Raw genomic sequence first — 24,682 nt, forward strand, 5'->3', positions numbered from 1 at the left:
CTTGTTTTGATACAATCTAATTTAGTTTAATGTAATCAATAAAATAATAATTGAAGTCGATGCATATCTTTTAAGTATGTATGAATACTTCTCATAAATACCACGCTGAAAATGTCCTTGGTCTTATTATCTTTCATAAAAAGAGATTATACACGGTAAGGAAGTTAGTTAAGGACTCCTTAATTCTAACTTGACACTTTGTTTATAATTATTGCATGGAGTATTTTATTCACTTATTTATTTTACACTAAAGCTCGTTTTGATTTATATGTGAAAGTAGAATAATTAATTTCAATTCTTAGTAGGATATTACAGTACCACAAATAAAAATATCGATATGTTCATCACTTTCATAAAATAAAATAACAAAAACCCAGTTAAATTTCCATTGTGTACAATATCTGCTTATTGATGTCGAAAATTTATTCACCGCTTGATATACTGAACTCCTTATGTTATACTCTGGTAAGTATACAGTATTATCGTTGTTTCAGAAAATTTTAATTTTTATTCGATCATTGTATTGTAATAAAACGGCTACTAATTAGCTAATTATCTTAATTGCAATCAAGTGAATTAAATTTTATAATCTTTTTATTGATATTAAATGTATACTGGTACTTCATGATAAATTAATACTAAATTAGAAGACCTATTATACACATATATATATGATTACTAATTTCATTAAATTAATAATACTTCAGGTTTTATCTAGAAATCTAAAAAAATCATTAAATTATTCATAAATAGAGAACGTTTTATTATTGTGCCTTTGAAAAAATATATGTACCTAGTATAATAACATGTCTTTCTACTTATAGACTGTAGACGAGAGAGATAGCTGTTCAGAGAAGAGAGCTTTATTACCCTAAGTTAGTCGGGCACAAGATAGAGAGAGATATGCTGCTGCACAGAGAAAGGATTCTAAGTCTAATACGCTAACACACATATACATATATGTAATAGATTGTGACCTAGTACGCTTCTAGTTGTATTACGTTATTGTTACGATTCTGCACGCATTATCATCATGATCTGCTGTATACTAGTGTACATGATTAGTAGATAAATGGGCAATGATATTACACCTAGTAGCTTGCATCAATTTTGTGAAGTATTTATCTACCAGTAGTAAATATAAAGAGGGAAAGTGACTTACGTATGAGTAATGTAGTATGATGTATACAAAATATATTTGTATGCTGTATAAACTTAGTAGTTGTTTTGAACGAGGCTATCGTTGATTAGTAGCCTTCAGGGTATATGCGTACAAGTGAATATTATAACCAATGATAGAGTTCTTAATCACTGTAGAGAACGTATTTACATGAACGTTGCTAAAAATATTATTTTACTGCATTTGTACGGTATTATATTACAGAGGCTCAAAATTTGACTCGGCCGGATATGCGATGATCAGAATTTAGAACTTAAAAAGTCTTAACTCTTGTCAGTTACGTTCGATAGGGTCCATTTATGGATCTGATTTCATGCAAAACACGTAAAAAATTTTTAAGACCGGACTCTGTTGAAATAACAACGGACCGTAAACTGCTACCGGACATTTCGGTCTGGCATCGATTTTCCGGCGACGACTGACTATCCGGACTCATCAGCTACACTTCTCTACAGTATAAAAATTTTGGTATAATAATTACAGTACCGTAAGTCTTGTACTGTACAGTGTACAGTACTGTACAGTATTACAGTACTACAGTCTTAAAGACTCTATTCATAGTACAGTACTGTACAGTACTGTACAGTATACCGTACTGTACTGTACGTTGGTGAAACTCTAGAGCATGGACTACTAAAAGAAAACCTTATTACACATGCACACGCCTCTGTTACCAAGGTAACTTATGATCAATAGACTTATCAATCTGAATCTACAAGCTATTTGGTTCCAGTACACAGAAAAGACTATTATAATTACTTCTTACTAATGGATTATTAGCTAGCGTTCTAGCTTCAGATAATGCTTAAATACTGGTGAACACATTGTTAGTTATCAGTACTATGGCAACCGCAATCTGCCTTTCCATTAACCCTTAAGTTACTATAACTGTATGAGGACATAGTGAAATGCGATACGAACTGTATGGCATAGGTAGACCGTAGATGTTATTATGTCAAGTTTCTCGTATTAGGATGAGAGAGTACAATTACTGTAACAGCTGCAATAATGTAATGTAGACTATGAAGCTACTGTGTTAGCGTTTGCACTTTAAGCAGCCCACAAACCATCGACAATTATAATCGTTCATATAGAAAGGTACAACTATTGCAAGTAACGACACATCACGCAAAATCATAGATATACAATTCAAAAAATTCTAGTAATACTTTATAATCTGTCACCTTCTCGACTAAACATTGCCACAATTCAACATTACTTGATTATGTTCAAAACCAAAATATTGATGGTTGGACCGTGCGATGTAAGTACTAGTACTGTACTTGTACTGATTGTAAAAACAGTAACGAGTAATGAATTTAGATCATACTATGCCATCGTTTCCTTTACGTAAATATCGTATACGTTATAAAGAAATATTTAAATGACTTGGTTATGGGTTTTAGTTTATAATTCCTTCCCTTTCTTCCCTATAAACTCAACATATGAATTGTTATGTATTTTAGAATCACGTTAGGCTCATAATATTACGAGATATACAATCCCATTGATAATTGTTTTTAATCAGGGACTACAGATATACGAGTAATTTAATATAATATATTCAAACGGTTTGCGACATATAGAGTGGGAAATCGGTCATAGCTAATTCCTTAGCCGAAGCAACAGATCTAACTGGGGGAAACTATCGACCAACGAAAGGCGTAAGGTCAGTTTGGAAACTACAGTATATTCAACGTCTTGAATGATCGCAAATCATGTAATCTGAGCAATACCTTAATATACGTCATGAAGTACTGACTTATAAAAAGTTTCTAGATATAATGCGTTTATCACGGTTAGTTATCTATAAGTTTAAAGTAATTTATATATATAGTATACTAAAATGATGAGAATAATCATAAAACATAAGTAAATGTTCGTGCAGGATATTGGAGTTTGAATGTAATGGCTTAAGAAATAGCTCAAATCGTACCCTTAAAGCTGATGTAGAGTTATGGGATTGTAGCGGAAATAGCGAGTGAGTCACTATTATTAGTGGTAATAATTCTACGAATATTATGATATTAGCGTGGACAGTTTATTCTGAAAGGTATACATCAACTATTTTACTGGTAGTTATGAAAGTTGTTGGCCGGCTATGTGGAAAGATACTCATGGAGTGATTATTGTGTATAATCCCGATAATCTGGATCATAATGGAGAAATCAGTAAATGGTAACTATATAGGAAATGATAGTAACATCAGACATAGTGTTCCTACTATTTTTTAGTAGACCAATATCATAATTTATATTAGTTCGATACAAATGAATCTTTATCCATCTTTGTATTTATCGCTAAGCATGTACAGGCACATAATTGCCATTAAGCGACTGCAGTTTTTATCATCTTGGGTTACTTTTTATCAGGTATACTCATTTCATTTCTCAGCAAGGCCTTCGCGACAGTCAGTGTATGCTATTCGCTCATCTTAAACCTGATGGGTCTAAACAAGTCGTAGATTTGAGTAAGTTATGGATTGTTTAATTTAGAAAACTCTTGTATCTGATTTATTACATAATTATTTAACATATATAGCTGGATCTCTGTCAAGATTGAAATGTGTGCACACATCGATGGAAGATCGACCGGAGGTAATAAGACAAGAATTTAGGACCTTTTTGACTCATGTCTGGGAGGCATGGGCTGCCAAAAGGGATCAAGAAGAACTTAGTATAGTGAATAATTAATGGCAAAGATCTTGTTAAAAAATATAACTCAGGATCTACTAAAATATAATATCGAACTGTATTTTATGCAAAGAACTATCAAAATACAGACTATAACTACCAAATGTGCTAAAATATGCAATTGTGGCTGCAACCACAGCGTTTACATAAAAATACCGATAAATTTAGCATATAGCAGTTGATATAAACGTTACGACCTCTTTACTATTTAAACCTTTATAGATTTATCTTCGTATGCTATTGTAAATCTAATCGCGTTACAAATGGTGGTAACTAATTATAGCTGTAGATTAATAACATCTTAATTTAGTACTGCTGATGCGCTGATGAGTACTTGATAAATATAGTTCATGCTGCTTGATCTTATCAACAGTAAAAGTGGCCTAACAAAGATGTTATCTATGAAATATATGTCAGAAAATGGAGTAAATTTTGCGCATTAGATACAAATGTACTCGTACAAACGCTTCCTCTCATGACTTATAGCCTTCTGCATAGAGCGTCTTAATATTTTGGAATAGAAATCATCACACCTATTCATATGTACGAATGCACAGAATAAAATACATAATATACAGTACGTGTATGTGATGGATATGAATTCTTCTCGTCAGACTTTTATTTACGATTAATATCATTTTAAAATGAGATTCTTATTAATAAATAAAAATTTGTAACACTTCATGTGTATACGTATTCTATATAGTACTAGGATCAGCTTATGATGTTTTAAAGTTATCACTGTTTAAATGAGCAATATTGAGTTAGTGTCTGAGGTGTAGCACGGTATTAGTAGTTGTCTACCTTTGGCTTTCAATTACTGAAAAAGCTAAATACAATGCATTTATAAAGATGTGGTGTCTTTTCAGAACATGTGGCCAGCTCCGGTGTGCAGATTCTGATACCACATTAAAACATGTTCATTTATGCATTGTTTTGTATTTACTGTAAATCCTTATCCACTCTAGATTTTGTATTGCTCTTTTATTGTACTGTCAGTAAAGTGTGCCTTGCCTAATGTTATTTTGTACCTGATTTTTTAATTTCCAAGGAAGTTCCGAGTCTGAAATATTGAACGATAGTAGGTATTAATAGCTAAGTATGTATATTGATTAACGGCTAAATGAATGTCAGCACAGGATTAGACTTCATTTCATTTATTAGTACTCTATGCAGTACTTGTTAATACCTATATATTTAAATTGCTGATGTTAAAACGTTACGCATAATTTAATACACTTGCGTATTAAAGATTCATTTTTTAATAGTCCGTGATAAATTCATAATAACATTTTTAACACTTTCATGGTATTACACGGGTAAATAAAAATTCCCTAGTTGATTGTCGGCCATAAAACCAAAAGGATTCAGCAGTTAATAGTTATTAGAGGAACGATCGATTTGATCATGAATGTACATATCTGTAGTAAATACTTAATTCTTTATACTTAAAACCTGCTTTTGTGAGGTTCGTACAGTTTAAACCTTTAAGTTTCTATTGTACTGTAGGTGATTAATATTTAAAGAGCGAGTAAATCAAACCGAACCGGTCAAGGTCTATATCTATATACAATAACATTGCTATCTAACAGGTCAGAAACATCGTTAAATTTGTAATCAAATCTTAAAAGCATCTTAAGGAATTCAAATAACTATTTGATAATTAAGTTAAAAAAATACAATTTAAGAATGAAAAATTATAAAAAATATTATGAAGGATGGTTTCTGATCGGAAAGACATCAACAAATTATGTCATTCATTACAATATGCAAGTTAAATAACCACTACTATACGTTACTGGTGATTTTAAGATGATGTTGCTTCGACTGCGTGATTAGCTTTGCAAATTTCGTACAACTGCGTATGAAGTCGGAATAATTACTATACGATCCAATAATAACTCAGCAATATTCTTTACTTCTAATAACAGAAATGGCTTATTTTACGAAGGTACGACTAACATTTCTCATGATACCGTAAGTATCTGTATAAATTGCGCTTTATCAAATTAGTAATCATTGTAGCCAAGTAGCGACTTAATTGACAAGTCAACTTAAGTATAGAATACCACTAACAATCATGAAGTAATGTGAGTTTTACTTTCCAATAAGAACTGAGTATCATGTAGAAGTTTACAAGAACCATTAAGCTCTCAGACAGATACTACAAATGTATAAAAGGACGAATAAAATACTATAATTTGAATAATATTTATTTTCAACTTCTAGTATTCATGCGCGCTTTCCTTCTTATTCATAAAAGATTGAGACTTTCCGAAATTCCGAATGCCTGATGATGTTGAACTAGATTTATATAAATGCGATAGACTAGCATCCAAGGACTCTTTGAAAAAATTTAACTCATACTGGTGTCTCTGCTGCAATTCTTGTTGTCTTTCTAGCCTTAGCTGCTGCAAAGCCATACTTTCTTCCATTTTCTATAATTGTGATATTTATATTACAAAAATTAATCGCAACATTTCTTAAAATAGTATAGCATAAATGAGACTGACTCTGCTATCCATTTCTTTGCGTCTATTCGTAATTTTTTCTTCGCACTCCGTTCGTTCTTTTTCATTTTGTGTCTTCATTTGAATCATCATTCGACTCTGATAAGCGCTCAGCATTTCCTTTTCCTGTTGTAACATCCTTTCTAATGCTTGCTGCTCAATTGTTTGAGATTCAGTTAACCTCGACTATTATCGAGAAATTAATTCTTATCAGGATATTGAATAATGACTTATCACATAAATACAATCAACAGCCTATATATAATTCTCAAAATACGAGGCCATACCGCTTGCTCTTCTACAAGGTCTACAATAGTCTTATCGTACTGTTCCTCCAATGCCGCCATTTTCCGATTTCTTTCTTCCTTAAGTTGTTTACTTATTTCTCTATGCTTCTCTCTCGGCTCCCTTTGTAATAGTTGTTTTTCGTACGATTTAAATTGGCGATTCTGCGTCTTGACCATATCAGCAAACTGTCTTTTTATGCGATCTTTTTGTGTCTGAGGATTTAATAGTAATGTTAGAATTAATTTCAAGAAAGAGAAGGAAATTCACAAAAAGTCCTCCTACTTTTAAATTTCTAGGTTGTTGTCGCTGAGCTATTAACTGTTTCTTTCGTTGTTCATTTCTTCTTTGCCGTTCATATTCATTTTCATTATCCCATTCTATTCTATGCTGTTTTTGCTGCTGTGCTAATCGTAAATCCTGAATTACTTTCATATGTTTCGACTCTGTATCATTTATAATTTCAAGATGACGTTGCAACGTCTCATGAGACTGATCTTTTCTCTGCTGCATAAAATTAAGTTCCTAATGTTGCAAGTTTAGCGCTTTAGTACTTATTAGTATATAAATCCTTACATACATATGATAATAATGTAAATAAGATTACTTTCATTCGTAAAATGAATCTCGCTTTGATTCTTACTACCTGCTGCAAGAGCTGCTTTTCTAGGTTGTGGTGGCACAATAATTGTTCCTTTCTGAATTGTCTAAGTTTGAGATCTGCACCATTTCGTAATTCTTGTAATTTACGTCTTTCGTCCTCGGATTGACGTTGCAAAACCTCATCTAATTTTTTGCGTTTCATAGTTTCTCTATCTTTACTACTACAGCTCATTTCATCCAATTCCTATCAAAAATAACATCTTTTTCAGTATGATCTTAAGCTATAAAGAAATGACTTATAACAGCGATTGTCTTGTGAAATATATAATACGAATGAATTAATTATTACCTTTTTTATTGAAGTTTTTATTATCTTAAAATCCGCTTTTTGTTGGCTATTAAACTGCTTCATTTCTTGTTCGTTCTTATCACGAACTGTTTTCCAATATTTCTTTTCTTCTGTTACACAAGCACGCAGCTGAATTGTTAAAAACATTAAATTTTGTTACTGTGAAATATGTAATATCGATGAATGTTAAGTATCAAACTATTACATTTTGTTCCAAGTCTCCTTTGTGTTTATTTCTTATTCTTTCAAGTTCTCTTTCCGTTCCGTGTAAGAAGCTCTCATGATCCTTATCCAATTGCTTGATTTGTTCATGTAATTCAGATGTTAACTTCGCATTTAATGATTGCAGTTGATGTTGGTGTTGTTGTCTCATACGAGTATATATTAATAGCTGTTCTCTATAGTTGTTGTGCGATGCATGCTCACGCCTTTCTCGTGATACAAAACTAATAGGTCTTATGGTAGCAAACCGATCTTGTCCAAGCAAATCTCGATCTTCACTACTCTCATTCTCTCTAACAGGTTCATTCTACGTAATGAAATCATTATTGATAGTCAAATACTTTCAGCTAACGGCATTTTTAGTCAAATACGTTAACAAATATTTAGTATAACTACGAACTAACCATAGATCTATCACTAATTTCTGCTATATTGCTTGATGATTGCGATGAATTATCGTCATCGCTATCATGGTCTATGTGAGGCTAGAACATACAGGTTAAACAGAATTAATAATACTAAAATGAAAAAAACTCAAAGAAGTTCTATATCATTCAGGCTAATCTGTAATCGTTACCATAGTTGGTCCATTTCTCTGTTGTTCCGTAGCGGGTTGAGAATTTATATTCGTCTGTTCGGATTCTTCTATGACAATCTTTTTTAGTCTTTTGTAGCTCAGACTATCCATTGTTCTAACAGCTTCTTTTGTTCTTTGAATTAGGTTAAACAGGATATGTGCAGGCCTGTCTTGTGTTACAAATTCATGCTAATTTTCGTTTGTAATAAACATCTATTAATTGCTGATAATTACAAATATTAATTCAATGAGTGTTGAGCGTTTTCGAAATTACTTACCAGCATTAAATCCTCAGTCGATGGTCTATCTTTAGCGTCTTTGTTAAGGCATTTTGCAACAAAAGATACGAAAGCTACAGACCTGGTATATTACATCATTCAAAATGAAACGGCATCATCTTTTACGGCGTAGTTATATTATTAGTAGTTTACCTTATTATGAAAAGTAAATAACAGCGAAAACTAACCATCTAGGGGATTCCTTCAGAGTTGGAGGATCATTCTGGGCTATATGATATAAAGCACTCATAGCATTCATATTTATCAGAGGGGGCTTTCTTTCAGCTAGAAAACATTTACCAAATTAAAGAGTATTTAATAATATTTAAGACAGATATTATTATAATAATCTTGTATATTCTAACCTAATTCGATACAAGTTATCCCAAGAGACCAGACGTCGGCCTATTTAATAAATTTAAGCTTGTAATTCAAAATTATATGATGGATATAAACCTGTACTAAATTTATAATATGGATGTAACAAAATCACCTTTCCATCATAAGGGCCTTCATCCATCGAAAGTATAACTTCAGGCGCCATCCTGGAATTGAATAGTGTGATGGAATTGTCTTAAAATGATGTAACGATCGCACTATACCTTAATATACTGTGTATGCTTTAACATAAACTATAAGACTTTTTCAGTAATTATGGCAGCATGATAAACCATCAGTATATTTTCCAGTATAACAAATATATACGAAACAAAAGTACATATCACATGATAGGTATCTTACCAATAAGGCGATCCAACGAATGTTGTTGCAGGACATTTTAAAGAAGCTGACCCAAAGTCGCCTATATAGCATAACCGATAGAGACGTTAGATCTTTATTGATATGTTTATTACACCAGCGCATGAAAGATGTTTGCATCAGCCTTTACCTAGCTTTACTACTCCTTCGGATGTTAGTAATACGTTACCAGCTGAAAAATGTAATAAAATCATTAGGATTCTGTCTTAGATTGAGCTTTTAGTCTTCTATATACCTTTTACGTCTCTATGTATTCTGTTCGTACTGTGCAGATAACGCAAACCCTATGTGTATATATGATACATTGTTAAGATAGGACGCATACTGGAAGATAGTTATCCTTCTTAAATTGCTTATTTTCGGTTTTAAGATGTTAGATTATAGAAGGCTTACCTCTAATGTTCCTATGCAAATGGCTGCAACCTCATTCTCATGTAGTAAGTCTTTGTGGACTTTAATGGTATAAAAATCAAGAAATTACAATTTTTAATACAATTTAAATTCCACGAAAATAATTGCGTTCTGAGTGCGTATGTCACAATACCTTCTACGATATCTGCGGCTGATCCTATGCAGTATTCCATTGAAAGCTAGATAAAGTAAGCAAGAATCGTTTAAGTTTGCCGATTGCAATAGTTCGTTTAGAGTACGGGTGTGTCTCAGAGCGTCATTGAATCATTCATGCCTCGAGATAGTGTATAATTTAATTAAGTTTACGTGAGCTACAACAAAATTTTGTAACATACCCAAACGTAATCATCCACTAAATAGCAACCATAATATTCAATAATATTCTTGTGACTACATGACCGTAGGAAGCTTATTTCTTTAATAATTTCTTGCCATTTCTACGAAGTCCGAATTAGTTGCTTTTAAATAAATAATATTACTGTATATTACCTAGGGCTCACATAATGATTCTTTCTTTACCTCTTCGGAATTTTTACCATTGAATGACATCTTCTTGATAGCCATGGCTTGGCTATTACTTTTATTACGTGCCTAATAGAAATATTTGATACTTTTATAATTTGCAACATTCAAATCAGATTTAACTTAAAATCTGTAGAAAATAAGTATTATATTAATTATAATTAGGTTGGCTTCCTTACAAAGTAGACAGCTCCGAAGCTGCCATGGCCAATTTCTCTTAAGATATTAAATTTCTTATTTGGATTTTCATGCGAAAAATATTCACCTACATTAGGGTCATTCCAACCCGTTGTAGAAGGCATTCTATGAAATGAGAAGGAGTGGGTACGTTCGCTTAGAGTCAAGATCAGGATTTATATCACGTAATCGTGAAGAAGAGCTTTTATGTCTTTACTAATTTCCTGTAGGTTAACGTAGTGAAACGTATACATAACTAAATCTTCTTTAGCTGTAGCTAACAGCCTCAAATTGTTTTAAATTTAGTATATACTCGTATGGCAATAGTTCTATCGGTACTGTAATGCTGCGCTTCGTTTTGGAAAGATTAAAATCAATTAATCAGGGTTATGGCCGCACCTCCAACAGATGTGTTTATTGAATAATGTAGAATAAGAGGAGTCACTAGGCTAGTGTTCTGTACGTGTTCGTACGTTTAGTTCAGAGTACTGAACTTCTTGCAAGACTCACTCACTTTAGTTTAATTTCGAGGATGAGGTTTTATACATATACAAGAGTTAAGCTAACTATAGAAGTCTTTCAGGTTCTCCACTGTACACTGTCGACGACTACTACAGTAGATTTCTTTTAGTAGTCCATGACACTGTAAACGATGCAGCACAGCATAAATAGTACAGAAATTTGTAGTTTGATAAGGGTTGTCGAATCATCTCACTGTACTGTACAGTCATGGACTAGTACTGTACGATGGTGTACTGTAGGTACTGTAGTGTACAATGTACACTGTACAGTACAGTATACGGTATGCAGTACGGTAGTAGTGTTTTTTCGTTTAGTTGTCCTACTACTGTACTGTACACTAGTGCTCGTATAAATATAGTACAAATATTATAATAATAATAATAATAATATATAATTAATTAATTAATTTGTATACTGTATTATTATTATTATTACACTACCTGAAATTGGCAAATATAACAGAGCACATTAAACATACTGTACCTAGACCAGAACGGCATACATAGTCGTTAAATCGATTTCTCTTCTGTGCTGTACTTATCATGAATAAAAATTCTTATGGCTTTCACTATCGGATCTACTCTAAATGCTGAAGATGCAGATCAGAGCTTATGGTACGGTAGTTCTTTCGTGGATGTAATGCTTTACTTAAGGGATGGTTAGTTACTATAAAAATTTATCATCAAATGCTATTTCTGATATCTTGACGAGCATGGTAACGGGTAAAAGCTTTTTTACTCATGGGTAAGAACGTGGCGATAGCTAAGATCATCATAAATAAGTTTATAGTATTGAAACAAATTTAAACTCTATCAAAATTACTTTAATTCACAGTTACTCAACTTTCATGTACATACGAGTATTTACCTACGAATAACAAACGAGTACACCATTAATATGACTGGAAACTACCATATTAACGGCTGTTGGGTCTCCAAGAACTAACGCCCAACAGACTGTCATGACTGCGACAAAATATAATTCTCGCTAACAATTATCAGTGATATATAGGTATATAGCCTAGCCTGAATTTTACTTACTATAATCCCTTCAAATTTGCAGTATACATACAGTGTGAATTAACCCATTTATGTGATACTTGGTCTGGGCATCAGATGATTCCCTAATCCCAAACTTTAAGTTTACGTTGGACCTATATTTAGAGATTATTTTTGGTGTAGAGTATACTCACATAGATAGATCTTTACAGTATGATCCGATCTTTATTCATGTTATTTAAATTTTACAGTAGGGCATAATCATTCATACACCCGGGCCAATCTCAACTAATGTGATACAATCCATCAAATATAACAAACATCAGTATTCAAAATTATAGAAGCACTCTACAGTACTGTACTGTATTGATCAAATATCCTTCTCACATTTACCACTCAGTTTTCAGGAGTAAGAACTAATTCATAATAATTTTAAAATTCTTTACATACTCATTATGCGATGATCCTGTTGCAATGTTACTTACCTGGAATTTCTATCTTTTCCACAATCTGTAATATAATTCCATTCCTTAATAAAAACTCTGGTGCCAGAGAAAGGCTCTACGATTACAAACGATGACAACCAAGTGAATGCCGTCTAGTCGATGCAAATACTGTACTGCACATACCGTACAGGCGTGCACTAGAGACCCTCTATAGGGTCTCTAGCGTGCACTGTACAGTGTACAGTATCAGAAGTACGGGACCGTACAGTACAGTACAGTACATGTCTGTCAGTAACACTGTACTGTATCAACCATACTGTTCAGTACAGTACATTAAGAAATAAAATATACAGTACTGTACTGTACATGTACCGTACTGTATGACGTACTGTACAGTACATGTACACTGTTACTGTACTATTACCTTCATGAAAACGGATGGGCGGACACTCATCTTGAAAATGATTACAGTAGTCCTGTACAGTGTACAGTACAGCACTTTTTTAGTGAGTCCCACATCTGCTCAGTTCTGTTCTGGCCACCGTACAGTACTGTACAGTACTGTACTTTTTACTGTTAAAAATTCTTTTACAGTACTGTACTGTACATTTCCATTATATCCGAACACGGACAGGAACTCCCTGGACGGTTGGACATTTCATCTTCATATCGTCTCAAAACTGTTCCAAACACTCCTATTCGTTATAACTTCAGTATGCAAATTAGCAGATGTTACATTGCGAAATTGGTTCATTTTCCTAAATTATTTACAGTTTAACAGTAAAACTGGAGTAATATTCTAGTTTCCTTAGTTCTACTTTTCGGCAGTTATACAACGTCATAAGTGTTTTTGAATTACTAGTGATGGTTAAGAAAACATGCCCAGAAGATCAGTACTAAGTCAGTACTTTTCGACATTTTTAGACGATTTAGACTTAACGTTCGTCCACCCGAGACCTATTCAGCTCATGTTACGGCGGACATCTAGTATTCTTTCCCCACCCCCCCCGTACCTACGCGTAAAAGTAAAGAAGGAATTTTTTTGCACTACAGTATACCTATTTTCTGTTGGGGCCTACCAACTGTATAATTTTTTTCATAGTCTGCTCATGATAGTAGTTATTATTTAGCTACTGGGAAAGAACCAATAACATTTAACATTGAACGATGTCTTATAGCGATTTACTCGTATACGAGTAAATCGAAATATTTTTGAATTCTCTTTTGGGCTAAATTGATGCCCCTAAACGTATTAAATACGTGTTCATATTTTCATTTGTGAACCTGAAACAGTGACGACTTGTATGTATTTTTACTGTACTATAAAATATTTTTTTAGCACCGAAGTATTCTGACTAGTTAACACAGCGATTTTAATACTTATCGCAATATTTTACTGTAGCGTCATTTGGGTGTATGTGTAGTGCAGCTTACTATGTTGTTATTACTGGAAAAACTAAAATCACCTTTTTAGTTTTATTTTATTTACCATATTTAAAACTGAATTTTTAAGACCAGCCAATTCACTATTTCCGATGAAAAACTCTACAGACCGTACAGACACCAGCACGTTAACTATAAACACGTTTCTGTAGCTCCATGGAAACTGCGAGTTACGACTATTATGACTATACAATACGCATTGTTTTCAAGTACTGTAAACATTGCGGGTTTAGCACTTATTGTCATAATTTACAGTTGATACGATTGCAATTAATTATCGATCGATCGCTAATATCCGGTTATAGATATAGTGATAGTACTTGTATATTAATATTTCACGAGCTGCATCGCATATCTTCTGCGGAGTATAGTATAGCATAATAAAATCATAGTAAATATCGTACTAATTAATACCTATAATCTATGAAGTCGCATTATATTATTATGTACATGTTATTGATAATGAGTTATACCTCGAGACTTATGGCATGATACATTAAGAACATGAACTATTCGTATTTCGATTAACGGTATACAATAGAATGCTTAATGCAGTACTGTAGTTACTATTGCTACAGTATAATGCACTCAGCAACTCAACAATAAACACAAGTTTGCTAAAACGTACTTAAAAATAAGACTTTACTATACGAACACTAGCATACAGTACGGTATACACTGTACACTGCTATATTCACGTTATAGTTGCAAGATCGTAAGTTCGTAACTAAGGTCAATAAATAATTAGGCCACCAACGCCTGACGTACAGCATGTACACGCAGCATACAGAATGTTTATACACGAACAATAGTCAGTAATACTGTATATACAAAGCCGAGTCGCAACCTGATAATAATTATCCTGTAATTTAATGATGGCCGCTTGATGTGTTATATGAAGATTTTAGATATACGAGTATCTGCACTATATTTTGTGATTAACTAAGCGAATGCATCTTACCAGTGTTCCTACCTTCAATAAAAACACGTGAATAGGTACGAGAAATAAAATTAAGTCCTTTAGAACTTGTAGCTTTATTTTAAAAGGTCTTCTTATTTAGAAGTAAAACAGATTTATAGCTTCTAAGTATCATTTAATGAATAGTGAAGAAATATTATTAACAATCTTCTATCCGTCTTATTTTTTGCTATTCTTTATATCGTACAGTAACTCATTTTCTGCGTATTGGAAGGAAAAAAGCCTACATTGATATGCCAGCATCAAGATTTAGCGATGAGGTAAGGCAGCTAAGACGTATTTGTACGTAAGTATGAGCGGCAAACTTAAGCTAGCGATGAGTTGCATTTGCGACTACGCGATATGGTTAGTTATTATCTCGCCTAAGTTCTACGTAGTGCATGCTATAACGTAAGCTTCTATAAAAGGAACTCTAGCAGGACAATACTACGATGCAGTCAAAATTATAGTCAAAGTAATAGCTGGAGCCAATCAGTCGATTTTAAAGTTATGCAAGTAAAAGAGTGGGAGTATCATTATCTGTGACAAGACTTTCAGAAATAGTAACTTTACTAAATTTTGCTATTTTTACCTAATACGTGCTTAAAATAATACTTGTTGAAATGTTCGCACGTACAGTACATACGATTAACTTGGAATCGCTATCAGATTGAGCCCTTGAGCCATGCGTGTACTCCGATTTAACACAACACTAGTATAATTGTAATTCTCCAACTATAATTAACTGATTCGAAAAACTGATTTTTTCGGGAACCAATATTTACGATATACAGAAACCTTATTTAGATGATTATAAAAATAGTATTTGCAATGGTAATTGGAATGCAATTTCATGAATTACTCCTTTGGATAGCTACCTTTTTCTATAATTAGATAATTTAATTCTCTATATTAATACAAAGAGAACTCTTATATCTAGTCCATTATGATTTCTATTGCGACAGTAGATCACTCACGCTAGACATTATCTTATCAGTCAGCTATGCGGTTTACCTACCCTAATTGCTACGTGTTATAAGTCTCATAAATAACGTAATTATTTATTGCGATATGAATAAGTTAAAAGTTGATGATTTCAGGAGATTCTTAACAATACTGCAAGATGTTTCAGGTAGCTTTTTAGACTCATTTTAGAGAGACAGTATGACTACTAGTACATTAGGAGCTACCAATATGGGTTATAACAGAGATTATATAAGTAATAATATCCCTGAAATCAGAAACACAACTCAATCAACTGTAATGAAATCTGTGTTTTTCAGAAATAAATTTAAATAATTATTGCTTTAATTTTAAATTTCTCGCAATGAATATCTATGTGTAATCGTAATACTGTACCACCTAGATCGACTTAACTGGACACATTGCAACAGTTGTCGGAATGATCAGTTGTATGACAGCAACGAATTTGTGATTACTGTGTATTGCTCGATAAATACACAATTATGATCTGCCCGATGGATCAAATTAATTAATCATAAGAATCAATTTTCAAATGCGGATAAAAAATTTTGATAGCTTTCCATACTTGCAAATATTTTCTTAAGTAGTTACAATATTCAAACCACTAAGTATCTGTACTCATCCAGCAACGTGGGGTATATCATGCTGTGTCTCGATGTATTGTCATTATTAATAATTGTAGGGTAGGCTGTTTCTATCGCCCCTGACTGGTAGCTTTTTCTATAATCAAATCCGTCATAACTACTATTGAATTAGACATCACGTAAACAGTATCATGGTAACCTACGATCGAGCTATTCACATACATCTGTTTCTGGCTTAAGAGATACACGTTCAAATTTAATTTCCTATTTCTTTCCTGACTATTCTGTGAGTACTGATATTAACTGAAATAGTTCTGTCTCTAAGTTGAAAAATTCGATGATGATTCTTACGTAAAAACTTTACTAATTATTTGCTTTACAATTATCATCTTGATTTGTATTTGTTTTATATGGCAAAATTTGTCTCGTGACAATATCCGTAAAAGATAAAAAATCTTCAAATATTAATCAGGACATCATTATTAATGAAATAAGTCTGAGATGTCATGCCGTATTTAAAAATCTAATAGTTATGAATCAAGCTTAATTCTGATAAAGTTCGGCTGAATTTATTTATACTCATAACGGCGAATGCTTATGCGGGATCATGCAAGAGTACTACTAATAACACGACGGCACTATAATTTTTTATCAGCAGTCCTTTAAATTATGATTTACTAACACTATTATGATGTACGTATACAGAATAGTTTCGGCGTAAATTTTCTACAACGTCGCTAAAAGTTAATCTCTTATAACAGTTAATTCCTTATTACTGAATTGGCAATTCACTATAATACAGTAGGCAACGTAGTACTGTATCGTGATTAAATAAATATAGTATATGATAACCTGTTTTGTAGTGCAATTTTGTTTTAACTTGAACCATAATATCTAACAGACAAACATGATGCTGAACGCTATCTTGCATACGAGTCGCGTGGTGATGCAACACAAGTTAACTCAGTATGCGCGTAAATTATAATACGCAGTTTATTATTTTCGCAATATTAACTTTTTCAGGTGTAGAACTATGTATTAGATGAAAAGACGGCACTGAATTATTATGAATAATACTGTACAACCAAATTGAAAAATTTTCTTATTGAATCTATGTTGTAATTAGAGGGAAAATTTGCGTACTGAGAGAACTTCACCTAGGGATACCGTGAAGAAGAATAAACCTGTCAATTTAACTTTCGATCCTTGTAAGTAGATTTTATTGTCTCTATTTGTAATCCAAGGATCCTTAGAGCTATCTTGGATCTTGTAAACATATTAAAGGTCTAAGGTCTCTACAATACCGTTAACTTTATTGATACGTAGTTACAAAATCAACTGAAGATTTACATATTAATCCGAAGACTCCAGAAGTGAAGCCAATCGATTATCAAGAAATGGAGTCCGCTCCAACGATCAACGGTAAAACCATTCAGTTCAGTCTGCCTAAGAATATTGCTAATGAAAGATACAGCTTTCTCTATCACCCGCAACTATCTTCCAGCCAACGTTATAAATTATGGAGTATTGCTACAATGTATAATGTTCAGCCTCTTCGTGATACGAAACGAAAATTATATGAACAGCAAAAAAACCTATCACTTAAAGAGATTGAAATAAAGAAGAAGATGTTACTTCAGATTGAAGAAAGGCAGGGAGTACATAAATCAACTTCTACTATACCCAGCAGGATTGTATCAGCACAAGTTACAGGCCATAGAAGAGCCGAAACGTTACCTAAACCTAGGAGACCGCATACAAGTCCGCCACGAACTTCGACTTCTCGTCAGCAAGATAGCATGAAAAAATTTATGCAGCGTCTAAATTCTGCAAGATCGAATGAATTTAGACAAAATATTGCCGCAGCGGCTAAAGAGACAAACAGGAGAGAATTACCAGATATCAATGATAGCGGTTCTATGCTTTCTGCTCGCAATCGCAGTGACATCACTTTATCTCAGCGAAGTCGTGCAAACTCGTATAGGAATCGAAATGGATCATACATGCAGAGAGACAGATCCGCTTCGCAGAGAAATCGATCAAAACAGGCTGACGACTCTACTAAAAAATCAGAAAATAATGAAGACACAATATCACAAAATCTTGACGTTTTAGCCGAATATCGTGCACCAGATGCTCCATGGGCGTCTGCCGATACCGTCAGTATTGCGGAAAGTATGTCATTAGGAGGAGATAGAGTTTTATCTCATTTTGCTGATACATTGTCTTTGGGCGGTGATCGTGTTATTGGTAATCAGGACAGCATATCCCTGACAGGAGATTTACCTACCGGCAGAGGAATGCATAGCGAAACTGTAAGCAGAGACCAAGAAACTGATGTAACTGCTGCTGGTCACTCAACTTCGGTCGAAAACAGAGTAGATAAGGAAGGTGACGATATTAGTATTGGTACGCCTAGTATTTCGGAAGGTATGCTAGAAGAACCTAAAAAAGTAACTCTTGGATTCACAACGGAAGAAGAGACGATTCTTGAAGAAGGTGCTACTGATTTCGATGTAGTTCGAAAACGACGTGCGCAGACTACGATCGAGAATTCTATTCGTAGAGCTGATTCAAATGCTAGCATGTCTGGTCGAGCAAAGAGCGGCTCGTTTTCCACTAGTATAAAAAATTCTCAAAGTAGCACAAGTATATCTAGCGATGATTCTTTTCATAAAGCTTTAAGAGCATCATCAGAAGATCCTGGCGATACTTTTTTTACAAATCGCCAAGATGCTAGAGCTGGTGATGGCTTTTGGGGTAGAATGGCTCAGGAAAAGAAAGACACACTTAGTGTCTTCGGTAACTCAGAAACATTAACGTAATTTTCGACTCGATAATAAATCATACAATGTCATATTAGTAATTGTAATCAGTGTCAGTCATCTTAAGATAGAACTATGAGTTCTTATAGGGCTGCATATTGCAGTAGCAAATCTTTATAGGTATACCCTGGATCTGATATTGTATTTGTAATTTTATTAGTAATACATACACATTCTATACGTAAAGAACCTGACTAAAAATAGTAAATTTTACATCATGAATCAGTTACTAGATTTTGAAGTCGATACCAGGAACGTAGCGTGTACAATATACCATTTATCTAATATTTTATTTTCTCTAAAACTGTTAATAACGGTAACTCGAATTAAATTAGCTACCTAGTTTCATTTCTGACCGTTTATCGAACTACTATATATATATTGTACAATGGAGTACAAAGTAGTGGTAAAGCTTCGTAATATGTTCTACTAGCTAATTAAAAGAATTATAATTAATAAGGAAATCTTACTTTTATTTGATCTATGAGAATCAAAATAACCTGTCTGTTCATTCGTTATTTGCCTAAAAATTTTCATTCTGTAGAAACTAATAATTTTTATTAATTTAGTGAATAAATTACGATTACCGTATTTGGAATTAGCAAAGGAAACTTACTGAATGTTTGCTTATAGACAGACGTGATTGAAAGTGTTGCATTTATGCATTTTATAACATTTTAACCGGCAAGAGGCGCGCTACGCTTCTATTAAGTATCTGAATACAAAACAATACAAATGCATTTCTTTAAATGGTGTTAATTTATATCTAAATTATGTAATAGTAGTACCTTCGTCTCCAAATAGAATAGATATATCTAGTAAGGGCCATACGGTGTACTTGTACGTTTACATATAAATAGCAGTAAATATTCGATTGCATGCAGTTATTATAACAGTTGCTGTATAGCAGATTAGTAGCCATTTTGCATTTGTAGACTACAATTAATGTTAGATGCTAAAATTTGCCCTATTTCGTAAAATTTTTGAAAACATAACCAGTCGTGTTTATATTGAGTATGCATTAATTTTATGCTTCAGCGAATTATAAATGCATGATATAACGAGGTCGCTGTTTGGGGGCTTTATGAAGCAATATCCAAAATTATCAGAGCAGTATTCTGAACCTAAACCTACAGTGGTAAGTTTACATTATAAGTACATATATGGAGAAATAGGGGGTTACTGAAAGTTTAGTATAAATTAATTATAATTCAGTCCCTTGATTATAATTACTACATATTGCACAATGCACAGATACATTAAATCGTAGCAGCTATTGCTATGGAATTAACGAACCAAAATCTATCGAAACTAAAAACTAAAATTAATGAAAATTGAAGAAAGTCAGGCATACACGGTCGTGGTACAGCTTAAGATCATAGCTATTATTATAATAAATAATTAATCGCATACCAATGGCAACGATCGCTAACAAATCAGCTATTCATAGCCTTAAAATCAGCAAATATTTTAAAATTTTTGAAGCGAAAGAGTAGATTTCCTTTTCACTTGAAATTTGCGAACAAAAGCAAGTACTGCGTATTTGGGCTCAAACGAGGTAATCAGCAATCTCTAAATTAACATTTGTCTTTTATTTTGCAACAAATACCTAGCTAAACGTAAAATATAATTAAAATTTACAACACATTATTTAGATAAATCATATAGTAACATTGAATTTATATCTTACGTACGACACTATGATCACTTGTAAGATCCTATCAAACAGAAGTACTAATTACTATACAATTACTGTGTTTCATGACTAAATAGTAGCTTGACAAGTTAAATCGTAAGTTTTGAAGTTAACACAGGGTAATTCGATGTAAACATAGGTCAGCACAATTACATCTTGATGTTGTTACGCAAAAAGTTATCAAATAAATCATTACATTGATCCATGCCTAATGTATAAAATAGTCAAAGCACGGTAAAACCATCTATATTATATCACTTAGTAAAAAATTTTAATCATAATTACAACTTTGCATACAATAAAGTCTAGGTGTAGTTGTTGGTAATATTACCACTGGTTTAATACTTCAAGATTTTGCATTATAGGCTTAACACTTCAAAGTATAAATTTAACTACTTTCGGAACTCGATTTTTTCCACTTTTACGTCATCGCCTCGAAGCTGATAAACGTACGTAACAACAGTTGCGGATTGGATATCCATTAACGCGAAAGATGGTGCAGCATCGCTATAAAATTTATAAAAGAAATTATAAATGAGAATTTTCTTACGTAAACTTTTCTTATTAGATTCTAAGATCATTGCAACAATATTTCCGTAGACTTTTAAAGAGCTAGGCACCTTTCTATAGGACTATATGCTCCTGTTGCTGAGCCAGGGTTGATATAAAATTTATTTTCGTGCTCGAATGCCTCAAACTGAGTTATAAGAGAAAAAATTAGAAGGTAGTAGCTATCACATTGCTCATTTTGAGTTTTTACCTTGTGCGTATGACCCGTAATTAAAATGTCTACGTCAAGCTGCCTTTGAACCTGTTTGAATGGAAAACATCTTAAAGAAGTACAAAATGAATAGAATAGTAGTTCTCCTTATAGGTTACTCACTAAAGCCAAACTCTCAATGTCACCCCAGGGTACGATTTGATGTCCATGGCATAAGCCAATACGAAACTGCCCTACAGTGATTACTTTTTGATCGGGATAAGAAGCATTCTAAATAACAAACTTTAGATCAGATACTGGTGGTGATCATAGTGCGATATTACAGTACTGATAATAAAATATAAACGTTAGTTTTAAGGTGCAAAAACCTCATCAAAGTCTCCCTTAACCACATGGACGTCGCTTGCCAGGTTTTTCAAGTAGTCATAGGTTTCCTTGTTGCATAGGTTCCCAGTACATAGGATATGCTTAATTTTCCCAGGTACCTACACCCAGATAATTAAGGAATGCAAAGTTACAGTCATACACTGCAGGTTTAATCGAGAACCTTCCGAAGATTATATTTTCAAGCGGGAATGAAACCGTAATACGCTAAACAGAATTGTTGTTAGCTAGAATTTAGGATCAGTAACTAGATATATCGTGCCAACGTGAGTCACGGTGAGGATACATACATCCTCCGTGATCCATTATAGTGCACTATCAGCTTACAAATGCTTACAAATTGACTGTTGGTACCACGTAATTTGAGATAACTAAAACTGGAGGTGAAATATCAACATACGTAATTACATTCATTGATATACGTCGTACTTACCAATAGTTTCTTAAATTTGTTGGGAAGCTTGTTGCGTCGATGTGGAATATGAAGATCTCCTATTACTAAAACTAACTAAAAAATCAAGATAGATGTAATGATTAGGATTGGCTGCAGAAATTTTTTATAAATATTCTGATCATAAGCAATACTTAAACTATCAAAATAATACGAGAGTAAATATGTATAACAACCTCATAATCAGCTCTGCTGTACTGTGTGTGTGTACTGTAAGTTATAATGTGCAGCATACTGTAATCTATCTCTTTAACCGTACAGTAAATACAGTAATTACGGTACCACTTGATTATAATTCATTATGGTATTAGTGTACGGCGGCATTTCAACACAGATGCAGATGCAAGTAATAAGATACTGTATATTAGAATTATTCAATGATTACGGAGTAAATTCGTAACTCTGACTTGTTTCGCTCGTGATTTTATATATAGCAGAGCGTTCTGTAGAAGTTGCTACTGTACCCATAAAAAAACTACCTGAACCATCGATAAATAAAAAAGTGCTGCAGAGAAATATTATCTGGTAATGCAGTGTGAAAAATCTATGCATGAAGTCATATCGAAAGTTTGCGCTTTTACTGCATTACTTTATCGTACATGTAGTAGATGATTGCTAGAACTTACCATGGCTGCAATGTTAACAACTCTTTGGTAAAGATAATCCGAATAAGTTAAATATTTGGCCAATGGATACCACTAGTGCAGTACTGTACTATACAGCCAGACCGATAATGAAGCTAAAAACCAGAACTCCTAGGACTTGACTGAAAGCGATTTACAGTACTGTACAGTGTATAGTACGTTAGAGTCAACTTCAATCAAGGATATTAAAACATTAAAACGTGTTCAAAACACGGAATCAGAATCTTACAGTATTAAGTCTTCCATCAGCACAATAATTAACTATTTCATTCTTAATTGTACTGTACTGTACCGTACAGTAGCTGCAGTTGTGGTGTACACTCTACACTGTATATCGATAACCGCATATTGGATTCATATTTTTGTTCTGATGTTCTTGTATATTTACTGCATGTCTGCATCGCGTAAACGCTAACATGTGCATATCCTACAGTACTAAACGCTACTGTACTGTATGCTGTACAGTACAGTACAGTACACTGAGTACAGTACAGTACCTGTACAGTATGTCATACAGTACAGTACGGTAACGCCTAGAACGTGTAATTTGTACTGTAGTTTGCCATACAGTACTGTACAGTACTGTACTGTACACTGTACTGTACAGTATTTAAAGATTTTATACACGATCGTACTACAGTATACTGTACTGTACTGTACAGTACAGTAGATGTTCACTGTACATTGTACTGTAACTTGTACAATATACTGTACAGTACCGCAGCATTGTTGATAATATACAGTACATACTGTACTGTGCTGTACTGTACAGTATAATGTTTAATGTTGTGGTAAATTGTTTAATAGAAAGAAGTCCCAAATTTGTGAGCTTTATTATCCTGTTTACATGATGCATGAAGATATCTTAAAAGCGAGGATGAGAGCATACTGTACAGTACCGAAAATAGTAATAAGAGAGTGATTGCCTGTGATAAGTTTTACATACAGTATTTTAAGTATAGTACTGTACTGTACTGTACTGTATGAGCATAGATTCTACTGTACCATACCGTACAGTGTACAGTACTGTACAATACAGAAAAGTTTTACCGATTTTGCCCATAGTACTGTACAGTACAGTGTACAGTACAGTAAGTACAGTACAGTATAGTACAGTATTTTGCCATAAAACATTAATCGTATTTTACAGTACCGTACTGTACAGTACTGTACACTGTACATTCACTGTACTGTAGTACTGTACAGTACAGTACTGTACAGTACTACTGTACTGTGGTGTGTAGTTTGCGGTAGAAACCAGGACTGAGAACCTGAAATTTGTACAGTACTGTACTGTACAAATCAGTACTGCAGTTGGCATACAGTACAGTATAGTACAAAGATTTTACACACGACCGTACCGCACTGTACTGTACGTAAAGTACTGTAGTGTACAACTGTATAGTACTGTACAATAGTAATAATACTGTACAATTAATAAATAAATAAAAATAAATAAA

At 33.2% G+C, this 24,682-nt stretch overlaps 4 protein-coding genes across 4 annotated transcripts; 2 read left to right on the forward strand and 2 right to left on the reverse strand.

The window, feature by feature from the left end:
* Window positions 1-2,426: 2,426 nt before the first annotated feature.
* On the forward strand, window positions 2,427-3,873 carry TRIADDRAFT_59732 (uncharacterized protein; the record flags this gene model as incomplete). Its single annotated transcript, XM_002115699.1, has 6 exons — window positions 2,427-2,444; window positions 2,767-2,849; window positions 3,069-3,161; window positions 3,260-3,358; window positions 3,553-3,650; window positions 3,722-3,873. The coding sequence occupies 6 exons, from the start codon at window positions 2,427-2,429 to the stop codon at window positions 3,871-3,873; spliced, it is 543 nt and encodes a 180-aa protein (XP_002115735.1).
* Window positions 3,874-6,098: 2,225 nt separating this feature from the next.
* On the reverse strand, window positions 6,099-10,691 carry TRIADDRAFT_30095 (uncharacterized protein; the record flags this gene model as incomplete). The annotated part of the gene is made up of 21 exons (XM_002115833.1): window positions 6,099-6,311; window positions 6,387-6,569; window positions 6,671-6,883; window positions 6,954-7,193; window positions 7,315-7,515; window positions 7,621-7,749; window positions 7,826-8,149; window positions 8,247-8,327; window positions 8,420-8,608; window positions 8,698-8,779; window positions 8,886-8,982; window positions 9,063-9,102; window positions 9,191-9,242; window positions 9,439-9,499; window positions 9,587-9,628; window positions 9,692-9,740; window positions 9,850-9,908; window positions 10,001-10,046; window positions 10,203-10,304; window positions 10,387-10,458; window positions 10,569-10,691. 21 exons carry the CDS (start codon window positions 10,689-10,691, stop codon window positions 6,099-6,101), a joined length of 2,598 nt encoding a protein of 865 aa, XP_002115869.1.
* Window positions 10,692-16,097: 5,406 nt separating this feature from the next.
* On the forward strand, window positions 16,098-19,326 carry TRIADDRAFT_59734 (uncharacterized protein; the record flags this gene model as incomplete). The annotated part of the gene is made up of 4 exons (XM_002115700.1): window positions 16,098-16,152; window positions 17,403-17,467; window positions 17,628-17,709; window positions 17,828-19,326. The coding sequence occupies 4 exons, from the start codon at window positions 16,098-16,100 to the stop codon at window positions 19,324-19,326; spliced, it is 1,701 nt and encodes a 566-aa protein (XP_002115736.1).
* Window positions 19,327-21,414: 2,088 nt separating this feature from the next.
* TRIADDRAFT_59735 (uncharacterized protein) lies at window positions 21,415-23,207 on the reverse strand (the record flags this gene model as incomplete). The annotated part of the gene is made up of 7 exons (XM_002115834.1): window positions 21,415-21,529; window positions 21,643-21,719; window positions 21,783-21,833; window positions 21,906-22,013; window positions 22,112-22,228; window positions 22,561-22,635; window positions 23,205-23,207. 7 exons carry the CDS (start codon window positions 23,205-23,207, stop codon window positions 21,415-21,417), a joined length of 546 nt encoding a protein of 181 aa, XP_002115870.1.
* Between the last annotated feature and the right edge of the window lie 1,475 nt (window positions 23,208-24,682).

The sequence above is a fragment of the Trichoplax adhaerens genome, genomic scaffold (genome assembly GCF_000150275.1).
Source record: "Trichoplax adhaerens TRIADscaffold_12 genomic scaffold, whole genome shotgun sequence".
Lineage (NCBI taxonomy): Eukaryota > Metazoa > Placozoa > Uniplacotomia > Trichoplacea > Trichoplacidae > Trichoplax > Trichoplax adhaerens.